General features: G+C 42.8%; 1 protein-coding gene and 1 long non-coding RNA gene across 3 annotated transcripts in view; one reads left to right on the top strand and one right to left on the bottom strand.

Moving 5' to 3' along the window:
• Positions 1–627: 627 nt before the first annotated feature.
• Positions 628–3020, bottom strand: LOC134807645 (uncharacterized). 2 transcript variants are annotated; one of them, XR_010148617.1, is made up of 3 exons: positions 2934–3020; positions 1959–2089; positions 628–750 (listed from the first exon to the last, which is right to left on the bottom strand). It is a non-coding gene; the product is annotated as an uncharacterized LOC134807645 (long non-coding RNA). The 2 variants fall into 2 exon arrangements; XR_010148616.1 differs by lacking the exon at positions 2934–3020 and adding an exon at positions 2385–2722.
• The window catches only part of TMEFF1 (transmembrane protein with EGF like and two follistatin like domains 1), a 107218-nt gene continuing 91626 nt past the window's right edge, over positions 2730–18321 (top strand). The window contains exon 1 of the mRNA XM_001134837.5: positions 2730–3328. Within this exon, the coding sequence (XP_001134837.1) occupies positions 3127–3328 (202 nt within the window). The 5' untranslated portion in view covers positions 2730–3126. The remainder of the gene's footprint in view (positions 3329–18321) is intronic.

Raw genomic sequence — 18321 nt, 5'->3', positions numbered from 1 at the left:
AATTAATTTGTGACTTATGGCCCCAGGATTTTTTTTTTACTTGCTCTGTTGCCCAGTGCCCAGGTGGTACAGTGGCATGATCATAGCTCACTTGTAACCTTGAACTCCTGGGTGCAAGTGATCCTCTCACCTCAGCCTCCTGAATATCTAAGACTACAGGTGCACACCACCACACTGGCTAATTAAATTTTTTTTTTTTTTTTTGTAGAGACAAGGTCTCACTATGTTGTTCAGTCTGGTCTCGAACTCCTGGCTTCAAGCAATCCTCCTGCCTCGGCCTCAGAAAGTGCTGAGATTACAAATGTGAACCACCCACTCCCGCCGATTTTTTGCTTTTTATTTAATGGTTGACTTCTCTTAGTATTTCTGCCTGGGCTATGGTGAGCAGTGAAATGAAAATTCAAGGCAGAATACTGGGGCTTGGAGAGCCAAGACACAGGTCAGGAATGAAGCATGGAAGAGGTCAAGCTTAGCAGAGAAGCTGCTGAAGTTCTGGGAAAAAGCCTTAGCTGTGGCTTAGCAGTTAGGAACCTGAGATCCCACAATATTCAGAAAAGCCAGAAGTTCAGTTTTAGTTGTAACATTTGGCATGCCACTAACAGTTTAGACGTGTCAGGCGAGTCTTAATAAAATGTTAAAAAATGTGAATTTATTTGTATAAAAAGTATGATGAAAGTACAATTTAAAATCGTTTTTTTTTTTTCTTTGAGACAGAGTCTTGTGATCATGCCTGGGTGATGAAGTGAGACCCTGTTAGAAAAAAAAAAAAGATAAAAATTCAGATCACAGAGAAAAATATAAAGAACAGGTAATTATAGGTAATTATTACTCATAAGCTGGTCTTTCAGACATAACCACTGTTAATATATTGCTGTATAGTGTTCTTCACTTTTTTCTCCTATGGGTGTGTACACATTATATATATTCTAGAAAAATAGGGTTTTCCTATTACTCATCAGTATCCTAATTTTTCCACGTCAGTAAACGCTAACCTAATTATCATCATTGTTAAAGCTGCATAATACTCCATTGTACTAAGAGGTACCGTACTTTCGTCCCCACTGATGGACATTTAAGTTATAAAGGCTGTGATGAACATCCTAATGTATACATTTTTGTGTGCTTATCCAGTTATCCTTTAGATAAATTCCAATAAATGGAATTACTAGATTAAAGAGTAAACATATTTTAAAGGTTTTTTGATACATAGTCAAATTGCCCTCCTAAAATGTATAAATTAGTAGTGCTCAGTCTGCCAATTCTTTTAACTCTTGTTAATCATCCAAAGGGAAAATAATTGTGTGTGCGTGTGTGTGTGTGATGGAGTTTTGCTCTTGTTGCCCAAGCTGGAGTGAAATAGTGCAATCTCTGCTCACTGCAACCTCTACCTCCCGGGTTCAAGCGATTCTCCTGCCTCAGCCTCCTGAGTAGCTGGGATTATAGGCGTTACAGGTGCGCGCCACCATGCCCGGCTAATTTTTTCTATTTTTAGTAGAAACGGGGTTTCACCATGTTAGCCAGGTTGGTTTCGAACTCCTGCCCTCAGGTGATCCGCCCACCTCGGCCTCTAAAAGTGCTGGGATTACAGGTGTGAGCCACTGCCCCTGGCCAGAGTTTTGTGGTTTTAATCTTTTATTACTAGTGGGTTCAAATCTGTTTTCATGTATTTATTGTCTGTACTTTTTGTGAATAAGAGTCAAGCTTCCTATTTTTCTATTATGTCAACTTTTTCTTCTTGACATATAACTTTATATTAAGTATATTGTCTCATATTTGCACTGAAGACATTTTTCCTAATATGGCTTTGCTTGTGGTGGCTTTTCACACATTTCTTAATTTTATGAATCAAATTGATCAGTTTTTCAATGAGACTTAAAATTCCTTCTGGGGTGGGATGCAATATAATAGAATGAAAAAGGCAGAGGACTTTCACACAATTCAGTCCATGATCTTAGTACCTATGTCTAGGTATCACCTAGCAGGATGTGGTAGGAAGAGCACTGGACTGGGAGTCAGATCACCTTGCCTCTCTGGGTCCCTACTTCCTCATCTGTAGAATGGAGATAAGAATGAAAACTCCCTCCGAGGCCTGTAAAAAAATAATTGAAGAGAATGCACATAAAGAGCTTTCACCAGGCCTTGTATATTAGAAAATCCTCTCTGAATCTCAGCTTTTGTTAGGGGGAGAGGGCAACACAGACTTTTGTAAAACTATTTTCACTCAGTTGTATGTGAGTCTACGGGAATGAGGTGGGGATGAGGAACCTAGAAATCTAACCATTCACCCAACATCTCTGAGAACTGCATGGCTAGAGTCAGAACTTGGGCTCCCATCCTGGTCCTGCCCATTTCTTGGTATGCAACCTTGGACAAGTCACCTTTACCTCTTCCGTGACTCAGTTTCTTCCACCTAAAAACTATTATAGATATATGACAGACCACCTGCCCTCATTCCCAGCCCTGCTGCTGGGCGAAGGAAACGCTTCAAAAACAGCTCACAAAGGGCGGCAAACAAGTCTGTTACGGTGCAGCCTACCCCCGAGGGGTGGCCCCAACCCCGGCCCCCGCGCCCCTGCCCTGTCGCAGGAACAATAGCTCCCCTGGAGGCGGCGCCGGCCGCGGCCGGGGGCGGAGCTGTGGGCGCGGGAGCTGGGGGTGTGCGCGGGGCGGGGTCGCAGCCACCCCTCCCGCCGGCGGCTCCGTCACGCGCCCCTCACCGGGCGGGCCGGGGTCTTTGTGACGCGGTGGCAACGGCCACGGACACAAAGGGAAGGCGAGGAGGCGAGCAAGAGGCTGGGCCTGCCTCCGGCCCGCGACCCCCGCCCGCCGCGCGCGCGCCCGCCCGCTCCCCTCGCCGCGGTGTCCCCCACGCCGGCTCGCACCCTCGCGCGCACCCTTGCGCGCCCGCGACCCTCGCACGCGCCCGGACCCACCGACTCCGTCCCGAGCGCCGCGGGCCCGGGCCTGGCGGGCGCTGCGGGTGGGGCGGGGATGCTGACGGGCTGCTCCCCGGCTCAGCGGCGCGGCTGCTAGGAGGCACCGAGGCAGCGGCGGGGCTCTGGGCGCGCGGCTGGATGCCCCCGGCCTGCGGCTCCCTGCGCTTCCCGCCGTCCAGGGGCACCAGTCATGGGCGCCGCGGCCGCTGAGGCGCCGCTCCGGCTGCCTGCCGCGCCTCCGCTCGCCTTCTGCTGCTACACGTCGGTGCTTCTGCTCTTCGCCTTCTCTCTGCCCGGGAGCCGCGCGTCCAACCAGCCCCCGGGTGGTGGCGGCGGCAGCGGCAGCGGCGGGGACTGTCCCGGCGGCAAAGGCAAGAGCATCAACTGCTCAGGTAGGACCGGTCGGAGCCGGCCCTAGGTCTTCCCACCCCTCCGTTGCCGCCTCCCTCGTGGTCCCTGCGGTCGGCCGGGCTGGGAAAGACCCCGTCGTGGGGGTCCCAGGGGTGGGCCCGAGGGTGAGCGAGGGCGGAGGGCAGGGCGCGAGCGTGCGGTGTGGCTTTGGGACCGGCGCTGGGGATGGGAGTGGCCGTGGGTGCGTCCGAGTGTGTCGAGTGGCTGGGCGAGGGCGGCCCGGCGTGTGGGGAGGCGGTGGGGCCGGGGCCGGGGCCGGCGCGGCTGAGCGGCCGGCAGGGGCTCCCGGTGTGGTCGTGGGTGTGCTCGCGGGAGCGCGTGTTTGTGTTGTGAAGGCTGAGGGGAGGGAGGGCGGCCCCAGGCAGGGATCTGTGTGTGTGTGTGCAGAGTGCGGTGGGTGGGAGACGGCGAGGGGGCTGGGCGGGGTGAGGGCAGGGGAGTGACCATGTGCTGATGTGCTGGGGAGATTCTTCCTTAAGGCACTGGGGTCTCGGGGGTGGGGGTCGTGTGGATAAAGGGAACGGGTTGTCTTGAGGACGCGGTTTGGCGATGCAGAGTGACTGTGTGTGTGTGTGTGCGCGCGCGCGCGCGCGTGTGTGTGCTTTGGGTTCTGAGATGGGATAGGGGGGCTTAGAGTGACCTCGGGTCTGTGGATATGAGCGGGGAAAGTCCCAGGGCCCAGGAAGTGACCCTGTGTTTTTGTGTGTTGTGTGTGAAGCCTGGGGCTCAGTTAGTCACCCTGGGGTATGCATTGAAGAGGAAGGATGGGTGCCCTATAGCGAACCCCATTTATGTCTTTTCAAAGGGGAGGAGGCTTGGGAGTCATCATCCTGTGTAGGGTTTGGATGTAGAAAGAGGAAATCAGGTCTCAGGGAATGCCCTTGTGTAGCAAGGTGTAACCCTGGGTTATTAAAGTGTGGAAAGAGAGAATTGGGTCCCAGGGAAGATGTCGTGCCTGTGTGTGTGTGTGTTTTGCGGGAGGGCCTGGATACTGGCAGCAGCGGGGAGCAAGGGAGTGACCTCTCCCCTCTCTCCAAGGCCGCTTGCCCCCCCACAGCTGTTGGGAACAAAGAGCTTGCTGAGGCTTTAGTGGATAACACTGGGGAGGAGGGTCCCAGCAGTAAAGTTCCTCTTCATTTCTAAAGGGGTCCCAGAGGCGCACAAGGATTATGGCCCTGGGGCAAAGACAGGCATTCCGGTCTCATTTTTTGAGTGGAGGGTCTTCTTGGAGCTGGCCTAGCAGATGCTAGTGATCATAAGCCACATCCTTGCTAACTTGCCCTTTTATCAATTCTGGAGCCTTCTCTTGTCTTCTTTAAACCAAGGCGGAGTAGGGGGAGGAGGGAGGAACATAAGGCCACTGGGAATCTGCCGGACAACCTTTATACTTTTGGGCTCTTGAAGGGGCATTATTTCTGGAAGAGTGAGGAAGGAGCAAGAGAGTCTCAGCGCAGATGCTTATGCTACCCTAAATGAAGCAAGCCTTTGGCCCGCTATTTAGGTTTGAAGGCCTTAAATCTTTTAATAATTTTCATATGGTAATGTTTTATGAGGGGAATGGCAGTTTTGAGCACAGTAAACAATGGCATGTCCATTAAAAGCATTTCCATCCGTGAAAAAACTTTTCTGTTATTTTTCTGATGTTGAACGGGATATGGGGTAATGCTTTACTACATAATCATAATCATACTTTAAGAATAAAAACCAGTTGTATATTAGAGTGCCTTTTTATGTAACAAATATTAATTATCAAACTTGTAAGTGATCGCACCATGTCAATATTTTTCCAGCTAATGTGTCGCGGGTATTTGTTCTTGCTAAGCTAATTCGTTCTTAGCAAAATATAGTGTGTCTTGATGGGATGTTTTTGTGTGTACTTTCTAACTTGCATAGTTCAAGTTTTAAGAAAGGAAATAAAAGAAATAGAGGGATGGATACCCTTGAGGATGTGGGTTGGTGATGCAGAGCGACTGTGTGTGTGTGTGTGTGTGTGTGTGTGTGTGTGTGCTTTGGGTTCTAAGATGGAATGTAGGGGCTTGGAGTGACCTCGGGTATGGGCAGGAAAGTCCCAGGGCCCGAGAAGTGAACCTGTGTTTTTGTGTGGTGTGTGTGCGTGTGAAGCCTGGGGCTCAGTTAGTCACCCTGGGGTACTATGCATTGAAGAGGAGGGGTGGGTGACACGCAGTGTGGGAAAAAGGGGACTGATCTAGGGGTCATGGTCCTTGTTAAGCAGCTGTGTAATTTGTGGCAAGTTACTTAATTTCTCTTAGTTTCCATTCCTTTTAAAAAAGAGACTTGGATTTAGTAATATCTGAGTCTTCTTTCAAGCGTATTCATCACTGATATAAATGTCAATAAATTAAGCTGATCAAATAAAATGTTTTCTAGCAGTAAGATATACTTGAATAACTGGGTCTAAAGCTAGAGTTTTAACTAAATGATACTTGTAGATTCTTATTGTAACTTTTTAGGATGAAGATTTGGGAACGATTCATATGGAAAAAAATTTTTTTTAGTTGGTAAGTTTGAGAACCATAGTAATACAGTCTGGACACGCACATCTGTTAATGCAGCTCGAAATTGTGCACAGTTTGTTTAATAGCTTTTATTATCTAGGTATCCCCCCACAAACTGAAGTTTACTCTGTCATGTTTTTTTTTTTTGAGATGGAGTCTCACTTTGTCACCCAGGCTAGAGTGCAGTGGCGCAATCCTGGCTGACTGCAGCCTCTGGCTCCTGGGTTCAGGTGATTCTCCTGCCTCAGCCTCCGGAGTAGCTGGGACTACAGGTGCCCACCACCATGCCGGGCTAATTTGTATTTTTAGTAGGGATGGGGTTTCACAATGTTGGCCAGGCTGATCTTGAACTCCTGACCTCAGGTGATCCGCCCGCCTCGGCCTCCCAAAGTGTTGAGATTACAGGTGTGAGCCAATGTGCCTGGCCTATTTCGTTTTTTTTTTTTTTTTTTTTTTTTTTTTTTGAGACGGAGTCTCGCTCTGTCACCCAGGCTGGAGTGCAGTGGTGCGATCTCTGCTCACAGCAAGCTCCGCCTCCCGGGTTCGCGCCATTCTCCTGCCTCAGCCTCCCCAGTAGCTGGGACTACAGGCACCCGCCACCATGCCCGGCTAATTTTTTGTATTTTTAGTAGAGACGGGGTTTCATCGTGTTAGCCAGGATGGTCTCGATCTCCTGACCTCGTGATCTGCCAGCCTCGGCCTCCCAAAGTGCTGGGATTACAGGCGTGAGCCACCGCGCCCGGCCTATTTCAGTTTTAAAACTAAATACAGCCCTCGATTCCCTGTAGATATTCATTTTTGGTTTTGGACCATCATTTCAGCCTACTGTGAGCTTTCTGGAGCTGATTCGGTCAGGCTGTGCGTGTTGGGTCACTCACAGGTTTTTTTCACTTGCAAATGTGAAGAGTAGTTCTATGGCTTCATTAAATTAATAGAAGTTGTCTAGATTGTGAAAAAGGATGGAACCCTGCGACATATTACTGGAGACTTTCTACCAACTTGGTTGATGTTGTTACGTTAGTCAACCAGATGTTCAACTAGCTATGCATCCTGTTAGTTGAATTTAACAGATTTTCGAGCTTCTGCTGTTCAACATTTTCGCATTTTGTTCACCAGCCTATTATTTAAAAGATTCTTTCAGATTGTCTTGTTAGATTGTTCTGTATATATATCATCCTGTCATCCTCCCTTTTTCCATTTTAGTAATCCTGTTAAATAAAAAGCACATGTTGTATAGCCTGCCTTAATAAAGAGCTGATGGTGGCTTTCTCATTTTACTGTATTCGAAAACTTATTTATCCATTTTAGAATTTTTCAGCAGTTACATAGCAGGTTTACCCACAGATGTTTTTCTGGATCTGCATTCCGCCTTTTTTTTTTTTTTTTTTTTTTGAGATGGAGTCTTGCTCTGTCGCCCAAGCTGGAGTACAGTGGCATGATCTCAGCTCACTGTAACCTCTGCCTTCCAGGTTCAAGCAGTTCTCCTGCCTCAAGCCTCCCGAGTAGCTGGGACTACAGGCGCACACCACCACGCCCGGCTAATTGTTTGTATTTTAGTAGATATGGGGTTTCACTGTGTTGCCCATTCTGGTCTCGAACTCCTGAGCTCAGGCAATCCGCCTACCTCGGCCTTCCAAAGTGCTAGGATTACAGGCATGAACCACTGCGCCCGGCCTGCATTTCTCCTTTTTTGAAATTTGAGCATGTGTTTATTTCTATTTATTTAATTTCTGGTCTTCTGGCACCTTGTCAAGGTAGCTTAGATAATTTGTGGTAGTTTTTAAGGCAGATGTAAAAGTTTTTTCAGCATCATGGAGTGTGAGTTATTTGGATCAGAAAGCATATTCTTTTGAACTAGCTCTGTATTCTGTTACTGTCCCCTACCCATGCCACTTACCTTAGAAGCTGGTTTCCTTTTATCAGATTTCTGACCTCCCTAGCTTGAAGATCATGCTTCTTGATGAAGATGAAGCATAGGGAATTGGCCCTGTTGTCTCTTGATATTGCATCTTCCCTAAGCAATGGGCCTTTGGTTTATCTCTTCTTGTTCTCAACAAGACTTTTTTGTTTGTTTGTTTGTTTGTTTGAGGCAGGGTCTCATTCCTGTCGCCCAGGCTGGCGTGTAGTGACGCAATCTCAGCTTACTGCAGCCTCAACTTCTTGGGCTCAGGTGATACTCAGCCTCCTGAGTAGTTCGGACTACAGGTGCGTGCCACCACACTCGGCTAATTTTTTGTGTTTTTAGTAGAGACAGGGCTTCGCCATGATGCCCAGGCTGGAACAAGACTTCTTTTGTTGTCCTCTTGCCCCAGTTCTCCACTTATTCTGGACTTTAGACTTATTGAGATTAAAAGAAAAACTTCGATTTTATATCTTTTTTATTTATGCTTATTTTTTTTTAAAGCTAACTTAACAGAAAGTTCCCAGTTATCCAAAGAGAAAAAAAGCTTGGAAATACATGACATATGTGAAGAAAGATAAACTTGAATTTAGGAGACCAGGTAACCTTAGACTGACTGACTTTGTTTTTCATTTGTGAAATGAAGATGATGATGGTCCTTTTTGGCTCTGGGATATTTGAGAAGAACAAATGAGACTAACCATGTGGGGCATTTCTACCTTAGGGAATATGGTTAAAGAGGTAGAAGAACATACTGAGAGACCAGTAAGTGGCATTTCGTGATAGATATAAGGTAGAGAATTTGAAATGGGTTTTAACTAGAAGTGGGTCCTCTGGATTATTATATGGTGGTAGGAATGGTATTAATGGACGATATAAATGTCAGATTATGAGAAGTGCCTTATTTGTGGCAATTCAGGATTCTCGGGAATAAAAGTGAGTTTTTCTAATTAATGGGGAATCTCGGGCAGGGCTTTTATCTTCTAGATCCCTGTTGTGTAAAATGTGGATGGATAATAATTAATTTAGCAAACCTTGATTGAATACTGCGTAGTGTAATCTAATATACTGGATGTTAAGGGAAATATATGAGAAGGCTTCCCTGCTTTCAAGGGCCTTATAATCTTATAGAGGTGGTTAGCCTCTTACAGATATATACAGTGGAAGTTTCTGTTTACCACATCTGGGCTTGCTTCCCCACAGCAGTCCCCATCAATAAGCATTTATTGAGCACGAACAAGATAGGATTTTTTAAAAGGGGTACAGTTAAGTGGATTTATATATATTCACAAAATTGTACAACTGTCACCACTCTCTAATTCCAGAAAATTTTCATCACCCCCAAAAGAAACCTCATAGCTATTAATAGTCATTCCACATTCCTTGCCTCCCCAGTCCCTGGTTACTACTAATCTACTCTCTATGGATTTGCCTATTCTAGATATGCATGCAAATGGGATCATATGAGATGTGTTCTTTTGTGTCTGGCTTCTTTCCCTTAGCATAATGTTTTCAATGTGCATCCATGTTGTAGTGTGTATCAGAACTTCATTCCTTTTTATGGCCAAATAATATTCCATTGTATGGATAAACCACATTTTGCATATCCATTTCTCTACTGATGGATATTTGAGTTGTTTTCACTTTTTGGCTGTTATGAATAATGCTGCTGTAACATTCATGGACAACTTTTTTGTGGACACATGTTTTCAGTTCTGTTGTGTATGTATCTAGGAGTGGAATTGCTTGGTCATATGGTAACTCTGTGTTTCACATTTTGAGGAATTACCAAACGGTTTTCCAAAGTGGCTGCACCATTTTACATTTCTACCAGCAATGTTTGAAGATCCTAATTTCTCCAGCATCTTCTCCAACACTTGTTATTGTCTGTCTGTTTGATTTTGGCCATCCTAGTGGGTGTGAAGTTATGTATCAATGTCGTTTTTATTTGTATTTTCCTAATGGCTATTGATATTAAGCATCTTTTAATGAATGTATTGGCTATCTGTATATCTTCTTTGGAGAAATGTCTATTCAGATCCTTTGCTGGGCTTGATTTTGACATCTTGGAGTAATCATTCCCTTAGTAAATCGTACTAATCAGTTCCCACAGCAAGCACAGAGATGCTCAAATGCTAAGTTGGCTCTTGTTTGTCATTTGATTTTTCTGCTTACTAAGCAAGAGTCAGTTGTATTTGTTTTCAAACTTATTTATACCAGTGGTAATTATGAGTATAATTTAATAAATATTACTCAAATCGATGAAATATGAATACAAAAAGTTGTTTTTATGAAATGCTTTGAAAAGACTTGATAAAGACAAGAAGCTGAAAGAATTGCCTCTGAACGAATTAAATTATGGTCAAGACAACTGAAACAGAGTGGAGAAACCCTGTAAACTTTTGGAAGGATTTCCCAGAAAACACTGCAAGTATTTTTAAGCCCCTGTTCTACTTAGAGGAAAGGAAAATGGACATTGTAGATCTAATGGATTATGGGTGTGATTTATCTAAGGAAGTGGGGAACTGTGTTTGGCAGACTTACACTCAAAAAAAAGGTCTTGGTGCTACATTGGGAAATGAATGTATAATTACGTATTTAAGACTAAAATGGCTAAAATAGATATCATTTTAAATGGTTTCTGCCTTAACTGACTTTTTTGGTTAATAGATCAATGATCACTCTTGTATATGTTTGAAAAGAGGATTTCCACTGTACAAGGTGCCCTGAGGAAGATACAGATGTGGTGTCATGGGAATGTATAATTCTGATTTGTGGGAATCAAAACTGGTTTCCTGGAGTAAGTGGCACTCAAGCTGGGCTGTATGGGGAGAGTAGAATATCACCTGGAAACAACAGACGCACTTTTGCCTGAGGCCTTTGCTGTTGATGTTCCTTTGGCTTGGAATCGTCTTGTCCCAGTTCCTACAGTTGTTTGCTCTAATGTCACCTTCAGTGGTGCCTTAAATTACAGCCTTCTCAACCTTCCATCCACGGTGTCTCTCTCACATCCTAATCTTCCTTCGTGCTTTTTCTTGCTCTAGGACACCTTTTCCTGTGTGACATACTATACGTTTTACTTGTTTTCTGTCTCTGTATGTAGCTCTATGAAGGCAGAGATTTTTATCTGTTTTGTTTACCACTGTATTGACAGTGCCCAGATTGGTGTCTGGTACGAAGTTAGGTTCCCATTACATATTTATTTGTGGAATAGATTAATGGCTGAATGAACATAGAAGCTGAACATAGATGAATGAACATAGAATACCTCTTAGGAAGGGTATTCTAGGCTGAAGGAATAGCTTTAGGAAAGGCACAAAGGTGGAAAAGAGAAGGGAGTCTTTTCGAAATACTAAATTGCGGGGATTAAGGCAGGAGATTATGCCACCACATTAAGGTCCTCAAGGCCCGTCTGAAGTTTTGGCATTTGGTTCAAAGACATCAAGAAGCTTTTAAAGGGTTTGAGTGACATTATGGTTTTAGAAAACAAAGTCTGAAATTGGTGAAGATGGAATGGAGAAGGGAAGAGCCTGGCGGTACGATGAAAGGTAACGGTAGAAATGGGAAGAATTGAGAGGACTTGTTTAGCCTGCACAGGTTTTTTTTTTTTTTTTTTAATTGTTGTTGTTTTTTGAGACGGAATCTAGCTCTGTCACCAGGCTGGAGTGCAGTGGCATGATCTCAGCTCACTGCAACCTCCGCCTCCCAGGTTCAAGCGATTCTCCTGCCTTAGCCTCCTGAGTTGCTGGTACTGCAGGCGCATACCACTACGCCCAGCTAATTTTTGTATTTTTAGTAAAGACGGGGTTTCACCATGTTGGCTAGGATGGTCTCGGTCTCCTTGTGATCTGCCTGCCTCGGCCTCCCAAAGTGCTGGAATTACAGGCGTGAGCCACTGCGCCCAGCCTAGCCTGCACAGTTTTTTAAAAAAGTTACATTGGTTGTTAGCCATTAAAAATCTGGAGGTTTCACTTGGCAATCTATTTTTCTGCCGACTCTTCTTCTTCTTCTTTTCTTTTCTTTCTTTCTTTCTTTCTTTTTTTTTTTTTTTTGGAGACAGTATCTTGCTCTGTTGCCCAGGCTGGAGTGCAGCGGCTTGATCTTTGCTCACTGCAACCTCCGCCTCCCAGGTTCAAGCGATTCTCCTGCCTCAACCTCCAGAGTAGCTGGGATTACAGGTGCACGCCACCACGCCTGGCTAATTTTTGAATTTTTAGTAGAGACGGGTTTTCACCATATTGGCCAGGCTGGTCTTAAACTCCTGACCTCAAGTAATCTGCCCGCCTCGGCCTCCCAAAGTGCTGGGATTACAGGCGTGAGCCACCACTCTGGCCTGCATTCTCTTCTAAACTTGGAGGTACTGTCAGCATTGGGCTTTTATTTCCACATTGCAAAAATCAGTCAGTGCTGTCTAGTGAGGCATGAGCTCTTTACTTTGCTGAGTCCTCAACCAGCCAGCCTCTTTTATTGATCTTTTTCTGCCTAAACTTCTGGATCTTCTGCTATAGATGGTGGGGTGAGTTGTGATACACTTAATTTGAGATGGAGAGCCTGTTTGGAGGAGAGTCAAATTGGTGTACATTCCCTCATTCCTGTTATTCACAATTACATGTTTGGATGGGAGACCTTATTTCTCCAGTACCTAGGTGTTTTGGTCTGAACTCCTCTCCTGCCTGTACTCCTTGTAACTTCCACTGTATTTTTCTTCTTTTTAACTCTTTCCTTGAATCCACTTCCTCCTTTGTATTTGAAACCTACCCTGCTATCTCTGATTATACCATTGTCCTTGAATCACTCTCTGATGTTTTTATGTCTATTTTTTTTTCTTAATTTTATCCCTTAAACTTTCCCTTTTGTCTCTTTGTAAATTCTTTAGGTGGATATAGATCATTATGTTTCTTTAACTCCATTGTCATTTATGATAAAATTTCTCTCATTGTTGTGAAACACATGAATTTATATATGTCACAGATGGGTTTTTTCATGATTTTGCGTTATGGTCTAAGAATGTGTCATATGGAATCTCTGGGTTTTCATATTAAAACTGGGTGCGTCCAGGCGTGGTGGCTCATGCCTGTGATCCCAGCACTTTGGGAGCCCGAGGCGGGTGGATCACCTGAGGTCAGGAGTTGGAGACCAGCCTGGCCAACATGACGAAAACTCGTCTCTATTAAAAATACAAAAATTAGCCGGGCATGGTGGCACATGCCTGTAATCCCAGCTACTCAGGAGGCTGAGGCAGGAGAATCGCTTGAACCTGGGAGGTGGAGGTTGCAGTGAGCCGAGATCGCACCGTTGCACTCCAGCCTGGGCAACAAGAGAGAAACAACATCTCAAAAAACAAACAAACAAACAAGGTGTATCTTTGTATGAAAACAAATTTTGTGAAAGATTCTTCTATCCAGAAGAGTTATTTCCTTGACTTCTCAGTCTCCATGTTATATTAACTATTATTTTTACTTAAGTTTACTTTATTTTCATGTAATTTCAAACTTAGAAAAATGTTGTAATAGTATACCCAGATTCCCCAATTAAGATTTTACCACATTTGCTTTAAGTCTCTCTTTGTATATCTACTCTTTCTCTCTCTATCGTCTGTCTGTCTGTCTTTTTTTTTTTTTTTTCCCTGAACTTGGCTCTGTCAAGTTGGCCCCTATCAAAGGGAGAAGGTTAGTTTATGTTTTAGTTCCATACTTTAAATTTTTTGTTTTGTCATCTCCTCTTAATTAAATAGTAAAACTTCCACTTATAATGATAGGTTTATTTTTCACAGTTTTTCAGTTTTTCTTATATTTTTGTTATTGTATGTAGGACATATACATTGAACATTATTTTGTATCATAATTTGTTGTACTTTTTACCTTTGTATAGAGTAGATTTCAAGTATGTCTTGAAGTTATCATAGGACCCAACCTTTTCTGGATTTGTGTTTATATTTTAGTTTTTAGGTGTTGGGATTTGTCTTCAAATAAAGTTATAGATCATTCTGCTTTCAGTGGCATTCAACTCATTTACATTAAATTAAGTAATTGATATCTGTGCTACCCTCCATCATCATCTTTTTTCTAAATTGCACAATCCAGTGTTTTCGACTATAGTCACAAGGTTGTGGAACATTTTCATCTCCTCCAAAAGGAACTTTACATTTTTTTTTTTTTTTGAGATGGAGTCTCTCTCTGTTGCCCAGGCTGGAGTGCAATGGTGCGATCTTGGCTCACCGCAACCTCTGCCTCCTGGGTTCAAGCAATTCTCCCTGCCTCAGGCTCTTGAATAGCTGGGATTACAAGCGCCCGCCACCATGCCCGCCTAATTTTTTTATTTTTAGTAGAGGCGGGGTTTTACTATGTTGTCCAGGCTGGTCTTGAACTCCTGACCTCAGGTGATCCGCCTGCCTCGGCCTCCCAAAGTGTTGGGATTACAGGCGTGAGCCGCCGTGCCTGGCCAAGGAACTTTACATTCTTTAGCAGTCACTCCCCAATCCCCACCTCTCCTCATCCAGCCCTAGGCAACCACTGACGTACTTTTTTTTTTTTTGAAACAGTCTCTATCCTCCAGGCTAGAGGACAGTGGTGTGATCTTGGCGCCCTGCAACCTCCGCCTCCCCGGTTCAAGAGATTCTCATACCTCAGCATGAGATTCAGGTGCCTGTCACTGCGCCTGGCTAATTTTGTATTTTTAGTAGAGACGGAGTTTCACTGTGTTGGCCAGGCTGGTCTCAAACTCCTGACCTCAAGTGATCTGCCTGCCTCGGCCTCCTAAAATGTTGGGATTACAGGCATGAGCCACCAACCCTGGCCATGATTTACTATCTTTTGCTGTAGATTTGTCTATTCTGGACATTTCATATAAATGGAATCATACAATATGACCTTTTATAATTGGCTTCTTTCACTTAGCATGATGTTTTTAAGGTTAATCCATGTTGTAGGATGTATCAGAATTTCATTCCTTTTTTTTGACTGAATAATATTTCATTGTCTCGATAATACCACATTTTGTTTATCCATTCAGTATCCATTCATCTATTGATAGACATTTTTTTGTTTTCACTTTTTGACTATTATGAATAATGCCACCTTGGATATTCATGTACAAGTTTTTGTGTAAATACATGGTTTCATATTTCTTGGGTGTATGTATTCCACCTAGGAGTGGAATTCCTGGGTCACGTGGTCACTCCATGTTTAACATTTTGAAGATTTGCCAAACTGCTGTCTATGTAAAACTCTATGTTTAACATTTGAGGATTTGCCAAACTATTGTAAATGGTTGCAGCATTTCACATTTTCATCAGCTATGTGTGAACATTCCATTTTCCACATCCTCACCAACCTTTGTTATTGTCTTCTTTGTTATAACCAACCATCTTCATTTAAGTTCCTATTTGTTATCCTTCATTTTCCCTATATATGTGGTTTCTTTAATGGAATTTAAATTCTCAATTTCTTTTAAGCTGGATTGGGAGATAACTTCAACCTATTTATCCCCCTTCATTTTTAACATTGTTAGAAACATTGTCTTAACTATTTTCTTTATTCGTATAATTCTATTATTAGCTTCTTGAGCATTTAGGGGCTTGGCATACTTCTCATGTACTTGGAAATTCTATACTTAAATCTGAAAATTCTCTCCGTATATGCTTTTAGTTTATTAGGTAACTTAATTTATTGTAATTCCTTTGCTACTATTCAAATTCATTAATTTTTAAAAAAGTATCATGTATTTTCCATGGCTCAGCAGCCTTGTCATTTTTTCAGAAGTCATTTAAGGTTCTAAAGTTCTTAACATATTCTTGTACCTTTAAAAACTTTGGCAGGTTATTATATTTTCAACCACAGCTCAATTTCTCTCTCTCTCTTTTTTTTTTTTTTTGCAAATATTCCGAGTCTGTCTTTTCCATGGATTAAAAAAGGGAAAAAACCCACACCTTTTTTTCTTTGTTATAAAAGCAGTATATAATCTGTGTAGAAAATTTGAGGAATATGGAAAAATATGAAGAGGAAATCTGGGATAATTGCCATTCTCTTCTTTAATCTCAGTGTTTATGCTAAATTATTTCATTTTTCATCAGAAAATTTTTGAACTTGAGTTTTGCTCTTTTTGCCCAGGCTGGAGTGCAATGACATGATCTCGGCTTACTACAACCTCTGCATCCCAGGTTCAAGTAATTCTCCTGCCTCAGCCTCCTGAGTAGCTGGGATTACCGGCGCGTGCCAACATGCCCAGCTAATTTTGTATTTTTAGTAAAGATGGGGTTTCACCATATTGGCCAGGCTGGTCTTGAACCCCTGACCTCAGATAATTGGTCCGCCTCGGGCTCCCAAAGTGCTGGGATTACAGGCGTGAGCCACAGCACCCGGCCTGAACTTTTAAAAAAATATTCATGTTGTTTTGCTTTGCATTTTCTGTTTATGCTGGAGCCACTGTTGTTCAGAGGTCAGATCTCCTTTGGGGATGTTTTATTTTTATTTTTTGAGACAATGTCTCTCTCTGTTGTCGAAGCTGGCGTGCAGTGGCATGATGGCTTACTGCAGCCTTGACCTTCCAGGCTCAATTGATCCTCCTACCTCAGCCTCCTGAGTAGCTGAGACCACAGGCGTGTGCCACCATATCCAGCTAATTTTTAAAAATTATCTTTTGTAGTTACGGAGTCTCTCTATGTTGCCCAGGCTGGTCTCGAACTCCTGGGCTCAAGTGATACTCCCGCCTCAGCCTCTCAAAGTACAGGCATGAACCACTGTGCCTGGCTAGGAATTTTTAAGTTCAGTTTATTTTTGCCTTGTCAGCTTTCATTTAATATTGTTTTGCACGTGAAACTAAACTGCTGATGTTGCTGTATCAATTCTGTTGTTTATAGCCCAGTTGATATATTTAGATTCTTTATTGTTCACAAGTCAGCTCAATCTTTTAGTGTCCTGTATTCATTTTCTATAGCTTTTTTTCTTCTTTCTCTTTGTTTTCTTTTTAAAAAAATTTTTAATTTTTATTTATTAGTATTTTTTGAGACAGGGTCTCACTCTGTCACCCAGGTTGGAGTACAGTATCACTATCTTGGCTCACTGCAACCTATACCTCCTGGGTTCAAGCAATTCTTGTGCCTCAGCCACCTGAGTAGCTGGAATTACAGCTGCCCACCACCATACCTGGCTAATTTTCTTTTGTATTTTTAGTACAGATGGGGTTTCACCATGTTTGCTAGGCTGGTCTCAAATCCCTGGCCTCAGGTGATCTGCCTGCCTTGGTTTCCCAAAGTGCTGGGATTGCAGGCTTAAGCCACTGTGCCCAGCCTCCTTCTCTCTCTAAAGTGGTTTGAGGTGTTTTCTAGGTGGTACACTTGTGTTTACCATTGTTTACTTCAAGTTATACCATAAGCACATCCTAATTCCCATTTATTTAGACCTAGTTTAAAAAAAATTATTCAATGTTTTACAACAAAATTTGTCAGGGTTTCTGGTTATGGTAGTGTCTTTTTAAGTTTGTTTTTGGTGGTTTCAGCCAGAGTAACAGTCAGTTTTCTTCATAGTTTGCAGTGTTCTTTTATAAGGATCTCTTATAACCATTGGAATCCTATAAGGGATTATTATGCTCCTTTTTTTTTTTAATTCTAGGAAACTGGGATTCTCAGATTTAGCACTTGGTCAAGATCATATAGTTACTTTTACTTAATCAAATAATTGGAACCCCAAGTCTGGAACTCTTTCTAATGCACCAGAATTTTGTGAAGTCTTTAAAAAATTATCTTTTAAAATCATTAATACCAGGTTTTTCAGTGCCAGTATGCAAGTTGCTGTGTAGATTTTCGTCTTTGTGGGTGATTTCTCTGGGTTCTGGCTACCTCCTATTCTACTTAGTGTTGCAGACACTAAGGGATAGTGGTTAGAAATAGAACCAGAGGACATTGTTCTTGTGTTTAGATTAATTATTGATTTAAAAAATAGTTTAATGAAGGAAATGTATTGAGTATACCTGCAAAATCTTATATATGTAAACAGGTATATGTTTCAAAATAATGGGATTATAACTGTATGTATAGTTTTACAATGTGTTTTTTTTTCACAATAGGTCTTAGTTGTCTTTTCATATCACTACATGTGTTTCTACCAAAGTCTGTGTAGTATTATGTCAATAATTTAATTCCCAAAAGATAGACATTTAGATTGTTTTCTACTTTGGTTTTACAGAAAGTGCTGACGTTAACAATCTTGGACATAGTTTTTGTATGTTTTTCTTTTATATCTGTTACAGTTTCCTGGAAATGTTGGGTAAAAGGATAAAGACAATTAAAATGGCAATGCATATGGACACATGAGAGGTTGTGCCACTATGTACTTCCACAGTTGGTTTGAGTGCTCATTTTTCTATACCTTCTCCAGAACTGGTGCTAATAAAAAACAATAGTAGCTTACACTTAATAGATTACTTATTATGTGTATTATTATTTTGCTCTAAGTGCTTTCCATATCTTTAGTCCTCCATCAGAATTTTGAGATAGGTGCTGTTATTGTCCCCATTTTGTAGTTGAAGAAATGGAGGCACAGGTGGTAAATTACTAAGCTCA

Source organism: Pan troglodytes, chromosome 11 (assembly GCF_028858775.2).
Source record: "Pan troglodytes isolate AG18354 chromosome 11, NHGRI_mPanTro3-v2.0_pri, whole genome shotgun sequence".
Lineage (NCBI taxonomy): Eukaryota > Metazoa > Chordata > Mammalia > Primates > Hominidae > Pan > Pan troglodytes.
Note: the sequence above shows the minus strand (reverse complement) of the source record. Positions and strands in the feature narration are given on the sequence as shown.